Source organism: Sebastes fasciatus, chromosome 19 (assembly GCF_043250625.1).
Source record: "Sebastes fasciatus isolate fSebFas1 chromosome 19, fSebFas1.pri, whole genome shotgun sequence".
Classification (NCBI taxonomy): Eukaryota; Metazoa; Chordata; class Actinopteri; order Perciformes; family Sebastidae; genus Sebastes; species Sebastes fasciatus.
The window spans coordinates 18,522,465-18,538,709 of record NC_133813.1 but is presented as its reverse complement, the minus strand read 5'-3'; the positions used below and the strand labels follow the sequence as shown (position 1 = coordinate 18,538,709).

General features: G+C 39.6%; 1 protein-coding gene across 1 annotated transcript in view; it reads right to left on the bottom strand.

Moving 5' to 3' along the window:
• Positions 1–16,245, bottom strand: part of LOC141757663 (transmembrane protein 132C) — a 179,311-nt gene that overhangs the window by 34,116 nt on the left and 128,950 nt on the right. The window contains exon 5 of the mRNA XM_074618283.1: positions 15,783–15,972. Coding sequence (XP_074474384.1) covers positions 15,783–15,972 — 190 coding nt within the window. The remainder of the gene's footprint in view (positions 1–15,782; positions 15,973–16,245) is intronic.

The window sequence follows — 16,245 nt, the reverse complement described above, 5'->3', positions numbered from 1 at the left end:
TGGGAGTGTAGAAAAATGAATGAAACCAGAAAGTATACCATCTTTCCGTCTCTTAATGTGAATTTGAGAGCCACATTTATCTGACATTTACGCATGCTATAAAGCCAACCCTCACCATCTGAGACCTTCCATCAACTCTCATCCCTGTTTCTCTGTGAACAATCAACATCTTTGCACATAATAATATGATAAGACAGAACATACAGTCTCTGGAGACAAATAGGCGTCTATAAAAAGTGCTCTGCGTGCCTTCCGTACATCTACGCGTGATGGGAAAGGGCCTCTTTTCGTCTAATGAGACGTTAACACTGGAACAACACTATGAAAATAGAGGTCTTAACGAGCTTTGTCGTGTATTACGGAGACTGTCCACAAGGAATTGAATATTGTGTGAGCTCAGTTATAATACGCACAATCGCAAACACACAATCTCTTGACTGGAATTAAGTGCAATTTGGAGAGACAGCTGGAATGACTAATACCGTCCCGGGGGCTGAAATGCATGTCCTTCATGGAGCCTATTTGTACACAATGCAGATGAACATTCATGTCTCCAAATGACTGTATTATTAGACACATATGCCTCATATACCCCAACCCACACATACCTATGTATACATGCGCGCATACAGTATGACGCACACAATTACAAATAAAAACAAACCTTTGCTACCCAGCTCATAAAAAAAAGAAGCATGGCTCCCTCCTCACGCAGCAGCTTATCTTAACAACCTCTCATTGCAGTCCAGAGTAGAGAGCAAGAAAAGAGAAGAAAGACGGCAAAGAGAGGGGAGAATCGATAAAAGGCCATTATGCTTCTGTGCAGCCGGGGTAAAAGGGTGGAGTGTGTGGGGGCTGATATGGTTGTGGATGAATGATGTGTAAAGGTAGCAGACAACCTACAGAAGCACCTTTTTTTTTTTTTTTTATAGAACAGTCACCGCATGTGAACGTCAGCAAGCTCAAGGACAGGACAGACGTCTGGTGTTGGGGAATCAAAGGGACAAAACTCTGAGCAATACAGTATGTTTTCCTGAGATCTGGTGACTGGGTGGCCTTGGAGCATGTTTGGAATCACTTTTGGACCTGTCTCCCAGTTGTATGATGATGATGATTTATATACTAATGAAAACATAGTTATGAATATTCCATTTCTGCTACAAGATCCCCCAAAATATGACACACTGTTCCTTTAAATGATTGTCACAATTGATCGCCAATCTTTCTCACAGCATCTGTGAATTTACTTGGCGTACCACGAGGTGTACAAAATCATTATGTAACCATGGTAACACGTAATGCACGTGAGCATGGGTTAGTAGTTCCCCCATAAAAAGTGAGAGAAACATTGAAAATATCAATGAATATGAACGCAATATTTGTATTTTATTCTATTTTCTATTCTATTTTATTCAATTTCTATTACGTCAACACATTTTTCTAACTATTATTTTTGTCATGAGTACTTTCACACACAACGCAAATATTATGCGGCAATAAGATAGATTTTTCGGAGCGTTCTCACCATGAATAAAGGCATCAACCAATCACGTTGTGCATAAGGGACATATTCAATACGTACACTATAGTGTACAACAACACGGAGGATGCGCAGTCCAAACCAAGATAGCAAACTTTATTACTACTTTCAACCTTGACAAAGGCAGCGCATAGCAGATCCTCTCCTTCCGTTCTTGCCTTTCACAATAAAAGCCCTAGACGTATACACTGCGTAACTGTCTACCTGAGGAAAACTCACTCAGAGCATTTTCCTAAAAGGAAACTAAAATAGCTCATAGTAGTTTAGGTTACAGTATACAACAATTGACTTCAGACAGACTGTAGTTGGCTGTAATTTGAACCTATTGAAAAAGTGTTGTAATTGTCGAACATTTGCATCACTGCCGGTATGAATAGTGTTTTTGTGTTGTTTATTCATCACGCCCCCAAGGCCTTTAGTCACTATTTATGATATACGAGGTCCAGGTGCAGTCTCGTCTAATGATGCCCATAATCCTTATTATTATTTCATCGTGAGCTCTTTGTGACACCGGAGAGGATAAACATACACATAAGGATCAGGAAAGTTCTGCGGACCTTACTGTCAGTCACTGGAATCGGATTTCCCCATGTGGGTCCAGATGCTGACGACAGTCGCCCAAAACTGTCAAATCAACGAATTACCTGCCAGTCCATATGCCTTGTTTACAGCCTACAGCTCGTGTTACCAGAAATAAAAGGCAACCGCATTTCCATTATATTATTATCCCTATATATACAGCGGAGCCTTAATATTATATGAGGCCCCGGGGCTACGTACGTTTTAGAGACCCTCCCCTTCCTTCACAATATTCCACGGTAACTTCAATTCAGAACCCCCCATCAATGGACAGGGACGAATATTAAATGGCGTGCCCTCCTAATCAGTAAACAGAATATGACAACAAATGACAGAATATGACAGAAAATGTCAACAATATGTCAAGATAAAGCTAGGTTATTGAGCCAAGTAGGCCTGTGTGCGCAGTTGCAACACGAGAAGATCAGTCTTTTCAATTAAAGACCCACTAACATCACAGGCAAAGAACCGGTATAAATTTGGTGTGGGGGTTTAGGGGTCCTCCCCCAAGAGGATTTTAAGATTTTTGTCATAAAACTATATAATTTTTCACCATTTTGGACCATTATTATTACTACAGATAACGCCCAAAAAGCTTAAAAACAAAACTTGCTATAATAATAATTATTATTTACACATATCACAGCCTTCGTCTGAACATTTAATTCTCCTGGCAATGTTTGCCATGTAAATTCATATTCTGTAAATCAATAGATTCAGAAAACTTTTAAATACTGTTTCATTAATTATATTTATTCCAGCCCATAGCCTCCAGACCCCTACCTGCCCATTCTCCAGCTCTCTCTGCTCTAACACATCTGAACCAGCTGATGCTCAGCCCTGATCCGACAGATAAGGGCTGTTGAGTTGCATCAGGTGTATCAGGTGTGTTCACAACATAACGTGATGAGTGTGTTATTAGTTACTATTCTCGTGTTGTTTATTTTTCACTTCTTGTGACCTATAAACTGATGACGGTGGTGAAAACACTCGCATGTTACTGTCACATAACCACCTTATGTGTGTGTGCCCCCGCATTGCTACAGTACACCCTGTACCAGAGAAGGTGCACTGTACTGTACATATTCAAATGGAAAAGATGAGGAGGGGAAGGGGACATGTGAGATATGTTTAGCTTACATTAGGGCCATCACTACTGCTCTACACTGGCCGGCAATTTATTATTCATTGACTGAACAGATGCCTCAGAACCGCAGCTCAGCCTTTTTACTAACATACTGTGAGTGACACTAAGCTCACAGGTCCTGCACTGTGTTGGCCCTACAGCGCTTGTGAGTAGGATTTATATTGCCACTGCAGCACTCTCAGCTATTCACTTCTTATCAATTATCAATAAAAAATCCATTCCCTCCAGCACCTATACGGTGTTTCCCTGCCACTCGCATACATCCGAACATCTCACAGCCTATAGCAGGAGATAAAGTGAAGGCAAGGGCAGGGGAATCAACACGACTGAAGTTTTTTTTTTTTTTGCGATACGACAGCAGGGTAGAGCGGTGTTCATAGAATGTAATCTTTTTATGGGTATGGCTTGGGAAAAAGGCGTAGGAGACAAGTTGTTCTGCACTGTGATGTTGAAGTCAGAGAGAAGCTGGAGCAAGATGCTGGTAACCAAAATGACGAGAGATGTGATAAAAACGGGCAAAAAAAGTTAGAAAATTACTTTTCAACGAGCGAGGAAGTTATTCAACTTTTTGAATTATCAGGTTCGGGAGAACTTTCAAATGTTGATTGATAAAATATCTAAGATCTTATTACACAACTTTGTTGAATACTCGATTCCGATTGGTCAATCACTGTGCTCGGTCTGTTATTTCTTTATAGTAGACCGTTGCTATGTATAACAGACCGTTGCTATGGGCGCGGTTCTGATGTCCGACTCTGGCAGACCATTTTAGTGTCAAATTATTGATTTTTTAAGTAAGTAGCTGTGTAATAAGCGGGATAATGTATAGCTAGCGGGTCATTGTTGTGGAATAAACCCCTTCAGGGCGATGCAAGACCCCTCCGCGATCGCCCTGGCGGGGTTTATTTCACAATAATGACCGGCTTGCTGTACATTACATGTTGTCTCTTTTGCAAGTACACTGCATCCTTTTACTTTTAGTCAATAAAAAAAAAGTTTGTAGATAAAATAAGCTGAATAGTCAACTCCTGCGTGTCTCCACTGATTTATCACAAACTAAGCAGCTATAATTGCAGTATTAGCAAATAAAGAGTTGAGGGCGGTTTGGGGGCATTTTGCCATGACCAGGAGTAAGAAATACCACTATTGATTATTAAATCAGGACCTGCTGTGATTTATACTCTCCTCATTAATTAGATATTGATTTATTGCGTAACCTGTTGGCCTGACAATCTGTTGTATTTTGTTATTGTGTATTGTGAGCTCTGAATACTTTTAGTGAGATTAAATATTAAGCCTGCCTTGTTTTTTCCCTCCTCATACATTCTCACTCTTTAACATTAGGCGAGGAAATGCCAAAGTCAGCAGTGGTAAATCGGCTGCCCCTGATAAAGCCTGTCCACATTCGGAGGGCTCCTCTCCTGTTTTTCTGGGGGCCGTTTGATTAGAATAAGCCAGCCACAGTGCTGAACCCTGGCCTCGGCAGGCCGAGTAGAAGGCTCTCGAGCCAGACTTACAGAGTGGGGAAAAGGGTGATGGAAGGGAAGCTAGCAACAAATAAACAAACACACAACAACAAATTACAGAATGGACAGGCTTAGCTTCAAAGTAAAGCCTGACTGACATACATAGCAGTTGCATCCTGGGCCAGAGAAGGGAAAAGAGAGATGTCGGGTGGCAGGAGTGAAATAAAGTTTTTAAAGTGTATGTGTATGTGCAGTACAGAGGACGTGGACATAGTGTGTGTTATTCATCTAGGGAGTGTTGGTCTTCCTCTGCAACACTGCCTCATATTCACAGTTACAAAAACATGCCATGACAACTGCAGTGGAGCAAATGGGTGTTATCTAAATTGCTCAAAGGCAGCTTGGCCAAAGTTTTTAAACAAAAAAGGTCAAGCTTCTTGTTTCTCATGTGTGTAGGAGTCCAATCAATACATCAGATTGTGGATTTTCATATTAATCTGCACATTTATCTCAAATTAAATGAACCTCCATTCGTCAGGTGGCCGGATATAAGACTCAAAATGAATGCTAATGGTGCTCCGCATTTGCAAGTTATGCAAATAAGCAACTTTTTGCAAACTAGTTCACCATAATTAAAATCATAGACTGCATATAAGAAGTGGACGTAGTTACCGTGACGACACCCATTGGTTTGTGTACTGCCATTTTTAAGCCTCGAGTTCAGCATTTTGGCCGTCCCCATCTTGTTTTTTTGCAACCAGAAGTGACACGAGAGGGTGGAGCTAAGTACAACCCAACACTGAATAAGACGACTCTCTTAGGCAATTAAAATTATACAATTAACTTTCATGAACTGAAAACACACTGTGAAAGGGTTAAAGTTGTTAGATGAAAACAAGGACAACTCCCAGACCGGACAACGACGTGGTGGCGACCTGTCAATCACAAGTTAGCCACGCCCTAAAGCATACCCTGCTCTATGGTCTATTTGACTCCAAATGGGAATATAATTTACAAAATGAACATCGTGCTGTATTGAGAAAGACTTAAGATCATAAACTCATTTTTAAAATGTTTACCGAGTTAATAAATCAAGTAAGAAGTAGGGTCATTTTCTCATAGACTTCTATACAATCTGACTTCATTTTGCAACCAGAGGAGTCGCCCCCTGCTGGCAATTAGAAGGAATGCAAGTATAAGGCACTTCCGCATTGGCTTCACTTTTCAGACCCGGAGGTTGCCCACTCCTTAAAATAAGATTATCATGTTAATATTGTGGTTACAGATTGTTTCCGCTGCCCCCAAGTGGCCAAAAAATATGTATATACTCACTATACCACAGTTGCTGCCTCTGAAAATCTTTTATAGAAGCTTAGATTATAACAGATATATTGATAAGAAACATTTTGTCACTTTGTTGATTAGTAAATCAACAGAAGAACTATTTTGATAATCAATTGATCCCTAAGTCATTTTTTTAGCTGAGGTTTCCAGCTTTTTCAATGTGAGGATTTGCTGCTTTTTTGCAGGTCCTGCTTATCGTTTATTAGACCAAACAATTAATTGATTGCTAGAGACAATATCATTATAGATTATATCAATAATATTATAATAATTGTTAGTTACGACCCAGATAAATAATAAATGTAGGCTCATATGTTGGTCAATAAGTGATAAGAAGTACAGAAAATAAAGAAATATTTGAGGTGTTTTAGAAATAGTGTCACCATTTTCCAAGGGATCCTTATCAAATAATTGTATTTGTTTATGTTGACGCTATCAGCCTTGAAATTCCGGTATCAGTCTGGCTCTAATTCAGGTATGTTTATGACTGAGATAGATAAAAATACAGCCTTCTAGAGTAAAATTAATAACCCTAAAAGTGTTTTGGAGTTGAACATAGTTTCCTTATTTTGATCCCTCTCTCTCTCTCCATCTTTCTGTCTCCCTCTCAGACTTGCAGTATACTGTTTGGATAATCAAGATAAGAAATGAGCCGGGTGCATATGAGGCTGAATCCACTAGGGGTGAGAGCGAGAGGGAGAATTAATGTTGTCAAAATGCACAGGAGAAAGATGGAGCAGAGGCCCGTATATACACTAGAGGACTTAATTACGCTATAAGGGGCATCATTGCCGCATGCAGATGGCTAATGCTGCCTTGAGGACACTTAGCATGCCGGTGGATAGCCTCACTGTGCAGCCTATTAGTGCTCTGCCGGGCCATTTCCAAATACAGTTCCTGACAGTGTGACTGATGGCAGCCTGCTTGGATACCGCTGACTGGCCCTGATGCTGTGATAGCACTGCGTGTGTGGAACTTAAAGATATGAGGACTGCTTTCTTTTTGACTTATTTATTTCTCGGCGCCCACAGAGGACACAACGTCTCACTGTACTAATTCTGTTTGCTCCCTCGGTCTATCACTATCTGTCCACTGCTGGTGTGGAGTCAATACGGACAAAGCTGCAATTTGGCCAAATTATTCCGGACAAAAGGCACCCAACCGTGACCAAAAAAAACAAGTTGAGCTTCCTGCTATAATGGCCCTGATTGTAATGTTATGGGACTGTGAGAACAAAGCTAATGTTATTGAGTTTGAAATGGAGTGAGTTGTTTCAGAGGCTATGAATAAAATGCTAATGATAGCATTTGGGATGTTCTGTAAAGAGCTATGGGGGCCACGCTGTCTCGTCTAATGAGCGAAAAAGAGAGACACAGCGTGGCAAGAGAGGGAGATCAAAAATTCATGGGAGGATGCAGTAAAAGTCTCTCGGTTGGCATGTTCTCTGCGTGTACCGTCTCTCAAGCTTGTTAATGAAACACTTTCGCTGCCTCTCCACCTTGTTTGTTACAGGTTGATATTGCTTATTTTGGTAGAATATCATATTAGGCGAGTAAAAAAAAATCCATAAAGGCATTTTGTCTTTGCGACGGCATTCACAACTTGAGTTCAGTGGGTTCATATTATCTCAGTAATGTGCCAGGCGTCTGGAGGGAAAGAGTACAGCGGGGGCAGAATCTCTGCAGAACTTTCTCTTAGCTTCTCTTCTTCAGTTTACACGTTTGATCATTTGAGAATTTTGGGGCTATTAAATCTATTGATTTAAAGAATTTCAAAGAGTATTTTTTAAAGTCTGAACCAGAGAACCACTGGAGGTTACTGGAGTCTCTAACGGATACCAAAAGTCTTCATCTGAACAATTGAATCTTCGAAATGCACTCCTCTTCAATCAATTGAAATTTCAGCCGGTTTCCGATACAAATTTACTTAAGAATGTTCCAATATAAAGTTTCATTTCCTGATATGAATGCAGCAATCTCTCCTACTCTGTTCTGTTTGAAGATAATAATAGGTTAAATAACGCTGAACTTTTGGCGGGGAAAAACTGGCATGGCAATTTTCAAAAGGGTCCCTTGACCTCTGACCTCAAGATATGGGAATGAAAATGGGTTCTATGGGTACCCTGGCGTCTCCCACACTGAAAGCTGTTGTCGGTTGGGCTGGAATTTGCCATGTTATGATTTGAGCATATATTTCTTTTTGCTAAATGCAGTACATTCATTACTTTCTGGACAATATTTGTCATTGTTTTGTGTTAATTGATTTCCAATAATTAATATTTACAGACATTTGCATAAAGCAGGCATATTTTCCCACTCCCATGTTTAAAGCGAATGTTAAACAGCACTCATTAAATAGGCATTATTGGTCGCCATAAGCATACGGGTCAGTAGGGGCCTGCTACGCCTACTACATTGCAAAAGCGAAAGAAAAACTTCAAAGCAACACCTTCTAACACGTTGGGAAACTGAATAAAACGCTATGTTTTGAACACAAACAAAACGGCTTCTTTAGGTTAAGGCGACAAAACTACAACTTCTTTAGGTTTCGGCAACAAAAACAGCTAGGTTTAAGGGAAAACATTATGTTTTGGCTTTAAATAACTGTGTTTCAAAAGTGAAAGTGGACGCTTGTGAACACAAAGACAACTACAAGTTGTTGGTTTCATATGGGATGGAACACCGGCCTCGGTCGTGTTCTTTTATACCTTCTTTCGGTGATCTACCATGTGAATAGATAACACCTACTAGTGGGTGTAGTAGGCCCCTATTGACCCACATCTATGGTGCTCATAGCGACTGATAACGCCTATTTAATGGCCTGCCAGTCAATGTTTTCTGTGGCAAATTCAGCAATCAACTAGCATTCTAAAATGTCCAGTCTAGCCTCATCGATCGGGCTACAATACAAATGATCCTGTTCTGAAATGATGGGCTCTGTCCATGGCTGCAGGATGGATACTCAGTGCTGATCTTTCTTGTTTGTATGCTGTGATTGCAGTCACTAGGAGCATGCATGTCTCGAGTTTACGAAACAACCCTCTGGTAACAAATTATTTGGCAGCTTATTATTCCCCAGACTGGCCAAACCTCTCACCATTTTCTTTCTGTCTAGAAGCTGCCATCTTCACTACTTGGTTTTTCCATCTCTTTTCCGCCTCTCTTTTTTTTACCTTCAACCTTTCTCCGTTGCTGCTATTACCATATTCGTCACAATTTCAGTCAGTCATCCTAAAGGACGGTTTACAGCAGCTGTCAAGTCAAGACAGCAATGAGCCCTGTCTGTATTTTCGTGTTTGGCAGGCGGATACTGTAAGAGCGTGTGCATGCGTGTGCTTGTCTGTGGGAGTGTAGGCCAGAAGCGATCACAGAGAGATGAGAGTTTTATTGAACAGAGGTGTCTGGCATTCTGTACACAGACGGGCACTCTTGAGTGCCAGCGGTGATTGGTGTCTATACCTACGAGTTCTGCTGCAGAGGTGGAGATTGATGTCAACTACTGACACCTAGTTTAATCAAACCATTTGTTGACTGACTCATCTGCCTTCAAAACATGTGTAGAGGTACAGTGTACTCGATGTATCACCTTATTGATTGTGTGATTTACAGACCATATAATCTGAATATAAACTTTTAATTTTTTTATTTGCTGAAGTCATCAAGATTTTTCATCAACGAAATCAGTTTTTGGTGCTTCACCAGACAGATGGATACAATAACAATATTAATTTAAAGGAGCAATATGTAGCGCTCACAGCTAGCCGGCTGTGTGTCTCAAATACCCGCTGCCATGATGAACCCAGCTGCACACGGACCACAGAGAGATGTGTTGAGGCCTTTCAGGTCAGGTAGAATTGGTTGAGGATTGGAAAAAAGTTTAACTTTGGGGGGATTATGTGAGTAGCCATTATCAATCCACTTGACGAGGGCGCTTTCCCTGATGCGCATTCGTTTTTCATTAAGAGATGACTTTCTTTTTCCCATCACGATGTCAATGTGCACGCAGCATCAGCCTCAGGTATCCAGGCGGAAAGCGAATGGTAAAAAACAAAATAAAAAATAAATTAACGTTAGTCTAACATAGTTTTAAAATGTTTTTCCGTATGTTTCCATGTATGAAAAGACCCCAAATGAGCACTGTAAGCAGACTAATTGATCACTATAAGTGAATTATTTAAACAGCATTTGTATAGGAATGATTCTGTCCCAAGCATTTTGATCCATATAAGCGGTTGATCACTGTAACCGTGATCATGATAAGCGGTTTCCACTGTATTTCAATTTAACATGTTTCCTTAATCTCTGATGACATATCATGGTCATTTTCTGATTTATTACAGTAAGTATTACATATCGGTCCTTTACTTTAACTTTACGTAAGAAAGTAAAGTTTCTTTTAAATGGCCAAAAGTCACAAAGTACTAAAGTTTTAAAAAAAAAAGTTATGTTTATGACAATGTGAAATTACTCTAACTTTACAGGAAGTTAACATAAAAGTCTAAGTTGAACAAACTTCAAGGCAAAACATAAATTTAGATTGTCCATCTTTGAAGCTTGTTTTTCAGTTTTTAAACTGCAGAATCTTCCCACGTCAAAAAAGAAAAAAAGAGCTTATCCTACCTTCCCTGCATGGGCTCCCAATTAATGTTAGATACAACTTCAGTGTATTTCAGATCACACTGCGCTGCATGTATCCCTCCACAACCCCCTAGATGATCTTCATGTATCTCAGTTATACAACTACAAGCATAAGAAATTGTGTTTTGATATTCAGCCTAAAAACCTAGCCACTGACCACCGAGTAAGCCTTTAACCCTCTGAGACCTGATTTTGTCTTTTTTAGGAGGGTACAGGGGGTCTTTAGGGGGAGATAGCAGGTCAGCAGTAGATGTCACATAGACGTGGTATACATCATCTGAAAGCTGAGAACCTGAAGATTAATTTGAGCTCATGCAGCTGAGCACTGTGTGTCAAGTTGTTCAAGTCATTAATAAAAAATAAAAAGTAATTAATTAATCAATTAAAATAAATTGTAAAAGTGAATAAGGGTTTGGAACATTATGATAGAAGTATATGATGGCCATTCCCATGCTCGATTATGTCTCAGAAAGTGTTGCAGCAATTTTGGGGTTGATACCATTTGTTACACAGATTTGGTGCTAAATTTAACCATTTTTTTACCACTCGAGAATAAAAAAAAAAAATCAATCACCCCTCTAAAATACCACATTGAGACACCAAAGACCTCGAGGAACACCATAGAAAAAGCCAAGCTGTGATTTGGTGTCAAGAACTGTATTTTTCGGCGATTGGATGGCGAGCACCTCTGTTCAGGAAACTGCTCAGAAACCCCCTTATTGTCAATCTACTTAGGAGAGTCATCCATCCTCTGAATGCCCTAGGTCTCTTGTTAGTGATTGTAAAGTTTCATGAGGCTGTGATTATCCTAGAGGTCAGAGTGATGTCAAGTTTCAAAAAAAGGTCTCACTATATGAAATGGCTACTATGGGGACTAACATCATCACACATGATAGCTCTAAAACTGAATCTGCTACAGCCTCTGAAAGACAGTAAAGTCGGTTGGGTCTCAGGGGGTTAAACTTTCTATCTAAGACACTTACTCAACAAGGCCTAAAATTTCAACAATAAAGTTGGTGATTTAATGGTCATATCATTGATGAATCATTGAAATACTAAAGATAATTGAGCCTTTGATGTCAGGTAATCCAATCTGATCTCAAGACTTCTTTTAATGAACTTCATCTAGATTGGTTTTATCCATCTTATTTCGGACTTAAGTATTGTTATTGCACAGTATTTTGCCTTATGTTATCTTTTTTTGTGGCCTGTGTTTTTAGATATTTCTCCACCCTGAGCATCATTTTAAAAATATGTATTGGTGGTCATCATTTTTAACATATACTGTAGGTTGTGTGTTTTTTTTCTATTTATTAAATCAGGTTGTCCTTGTGGAATTCTCTGTCAGCACTAAGTTTATTCGAAATGCAACCTTTAGAAACGTTGCATTTCTAATTCAACACTTTGCATATAAAAACAACCGTCATTCCAACACTGACAAAGAAAGCTGCTCACTTTTAAAACCACATTAAAAGTTTAAAAATTGTGGTCAAAGTCTTAAGGCGACTCTACTGGCCAGAGGCCATAAATCTGCGTTGAACTGCCGCCTCGTCAAATTGTCATAATAAAAGTTTATGAAGTGCTCAAGGGCATTTTATTTGTACGTGGCCATTGTCATTGAGAAAAAAATTAAAACTCCCCTTATCTCTTTGCAGCATACTGAGTAGTTTCCCTTTCATTTTAGAAAAACAATTTACACTGTCATTATCATAATACAATTAGCAATCTTAAACCACTTGCCAATTCAACCATGTTTGGACTGTGTAAATCCAAACTCAATTAATTTCTCCGTCAGCAAAGTCTGAGAGCTGTATTAGTCAGATTACTGACAATTAAAAAGAGCAAGCTTTGTGGTAAAAATACGTTGGCCTGTCTTTTTAAGGGACCAATGGATAAAAGTAATTTTCTTCTATCACTATTAATAAAGAGTCTTCTTACTGTGCCATGCCGGGGTCAGAGGCTCACAGCAAGGGTCAATCCACAAAGAGACGTGTGGTTCAGAAAAAACACACCACGAAGTGGCAGATCGGAAGCCATCAACAAAAGAGCATAGCGTTCTTTATCAAAATGATATCTGTTGTTGATTATCCTGCTTGCAAGCCCAATATCAAATATAGAGTATAACAATTGCTTTTCATATTGTGGGGAAAAAAAAGTCTTTGAATAGAAACATTGTGTGTGTTCTCTATCTTTGTTACTCCTTGGATAAATATTACAGTATTTGCTCTCCAACAAGAAGCGGTTGCCTATTATATCATCCTTGGAAATATAGGATGTAATGTGTGTGTTAAACTTTGTTTAGATGTTTAGCTCATTCTGTCAAAATCTGAGGTTTACTTCATTCATTATGCTTTTTTTCTCTGCGTTCTATTGCTTCTACAGTTGGGAAGTTAGAAAGTATCAGGAAAGTGACACATTCAGTCTCAGCTACGTTTTTAGGTTGTTTATATCCACATCCGACGAACAGCAGATGAATTATTATATACCAGACAATCAGAGATCTCCGCCTACCGATCGTCTGGGGAATTCTAAATGTTGCTAGAACAGCAGCGAGAACGGCCTATGGACGTACGCTCAGTGGCCCAAAAACAAAAAAAGTTTATTCTTCTATGCCTTATGAATCTTCCGGTAATCTTCTGCATCCATTGGGCCCATAGAGCAAGCACACTGGCGTTTCAATTTAACCACGCCTCCCAGCCCTCGGTCCATCCTCGGTCTTGTTCACATGAACGGAGGATGGAAAATAACTCTGGATGTGGTATTGGTGCATTTTACAGCTTTTAGGACCTAATGATTTGAATAAGGATTATTTAAGTGTTCATACAAGGATTCACCTCAAAACATATTATCCGCTGATTTACAGCCGTGTTTTTACCATTGTGAATCTATGAGAAAAAGTATTTTTGGGCCCAACGGCATCACAGGACGGACCCCGAAGTTATAATTCCACTGTCTGGTTACTATGTAAAGCACACTTCCTGGGTGCTCGGAATGGCCACTAACAAACCCACGCCCCATCCTGTCCTGGATTCGGACAGGCCAATCACAACCATTCATCTACATACAGGGGGACGTATTATTGGTTATTGGTCAATGTCGTCTAGGATGCGGCTCCTTTTTCTTAAAAATATTCCCCTAATTTTTGGGGAGAGACCATAATTTAAAAAGTTAACGGCTTAAATGAAACCATCTTATTTGATGTTCAGTAAAAATAAAAAAAATATGTGAAATAAGCTCTGACGTGTTTGACTGCTAGATGTCAGAAGACATTGGTATCTGCTCTGCTTTTTGCTTTTTTTGCCTTCAGTCTCATCTTCAGCGAGTGCAAAAACATGCTCAGTTGGATTTAGGACAGCTGGCTCACTCAGCCAGTCAAAAGCATTCCAGTGTTAAGTCATAAAATGATCCTTGGCTGCCTTGTCTGTATGTTTAGTATCATTGCCATGGGGCTAAAGACGTGAACTCCTTCAAACTCAGGATTTTTTAATCTAGTAGTTATATTAAATGGAGCCAAATGAATGAAGAACACCAAATACTTTCTGGCCGCACTGTGTGTTTTTTTCTTAGAGGTCTTCACAGGTCCACTCGATTCCTGGTAACCAAGACACGACCCAAATTATATTTAGTCTAACTCGACCTCAGTGAATTTTCGAGTTTAAATAAAGGTTAATAAATTGTGTAAGCTGGGTTCTGTTGTGTTGCCACAGTCCAGTGGTGGAATCTAACTAACTACATGTACTCAAGTGCTGTACTTAAGTACAAATTTGAGGTACTTGTGCTTTACTTGAGTATTTTCCTTCAATGCCAATTTGTCCTTCTGCCACTAGGCTACAATTTAAAGGGTAATATTACCCATTTTGTATTATTATATTACAAATTAAGATGTCTGCATACAAAACATATAAATAGCTTATACAATATGACACTACCCAACAATATACTGTATACTGTGGAAGTACAATATATAAACAAAACGTATGATCATTATTTGAGTGGATTTGAGTGGAACAAATGTGAGGATTTCCTTTTAATAATTTTGATTTATCTTTGATTTATATGTATTTTTAATGATTTGGAGGTTTTGAATATTACAGTAGTTGGACAAAACTAGTAATGTGAAGTTGTTACTTTGGGCTCTGAGTAATTGTGACAGCAGTTCTCACTATTTTCAGAATTTTTACGAACCAAACAACCAATTGATTTTTAAAGAATATAATCAGGAGATTGATCCATATTGAAAATAATCATTAATGCAGGCCGATACAAAAAAGTTAACAGTAACAGTAAAATGCTGCTGACACATTAAAGCTTGGTGGACATTTAAGTTCTTTTAATATTTTAAGTACATTTACCTGAAAATGCTCACATACTTTTACTTAAGTAACATTATCAATACATGACTTTAACTTTCATCAGAGTATTTTTACAGTGTGGTTATTAGTACTTTTGCGTAAGTAAACAATCTGACTACTTTCTCCAGTGGGTCTGAGCGGGCTCGCTATCTGCTCTGATCATGTGATGAGTCATAATGTGATTCCTGAGGTGAGATGGAGAGTGTGAACTGTGAAATGCAGGGAAAATGACATGTGGCATCTAGGGTCTAATTATCCTTGGTTCTATCTGGACTGAGTCTGACTGTTTTAGGTCCTTTTTGGACTTTTCAGGTCTTTTCAGGTATAGGTTTTCTATTTTGGATTGGTCTCTGGTGCACCCCAAAAGGTTGAAAGTTGTGTTAAAATCAAGCGGCAACCTCCAGTGCTTAGAAATTAAGCCAACGCAGAAGTGCCAAAAACTGCAGTGCTTCGAACGGTCATTTGAGGCCATTTCAATCCCCATAGACCCCCATGTTAAAATGCCCAACTTAACAGCAGACATAAACATGTTTACAGCCTGGTATAAAAAAATAAAGCTAATTTCCCCAATCATGACAACTGTACTGGAGTGAATTTTTATAAAACTCACTATTGAGTATTGGTACTTTACAGTACCGCAATGAGTGATTTCGACAATTATAGACCTGCATACACACAAGCTTCCAACTCCCACAGCTCCAACCACCCGCTGCTCACCATGGCTAGTGGCACAATGCCACCCAGGTCTTGCGGCGCCAGGCGGATGAGAGTCGGCACCTCGATGGTCAGGGTGCGGGTGAGCGGGTACTCCACCTGCCACGTCACCTCCCTCCCACCCTGAGTCATCATCAGCCCGTTCACCTCCAGGTCCACCTGCAGCACTCGCTGGTAGCCCGGTGCCTCCGCCCTGCAAGGGTAGAGAGGGTAGAGAAGATATGTGTTAGGGAGGAGCGGATTTAGATAAAAGAGGAGGGCAGAAAGGAAGAGGTAAAAGAAAGATAGGTGGCAATCGGAAAAGCACAAGCGAAAAGGATAAGAAGACAGAAATAAGGTGGGAGTCGAAAAAGGATGAGAAAGTAGATGAGGTCAAGGAAGGAAAAAGCAAATCATAGAAAAGTGTGAATACAAAAGGAAAGTACAAAAAGGAAGGAGATGAAGACAGTGAGACTATGAATGAAGG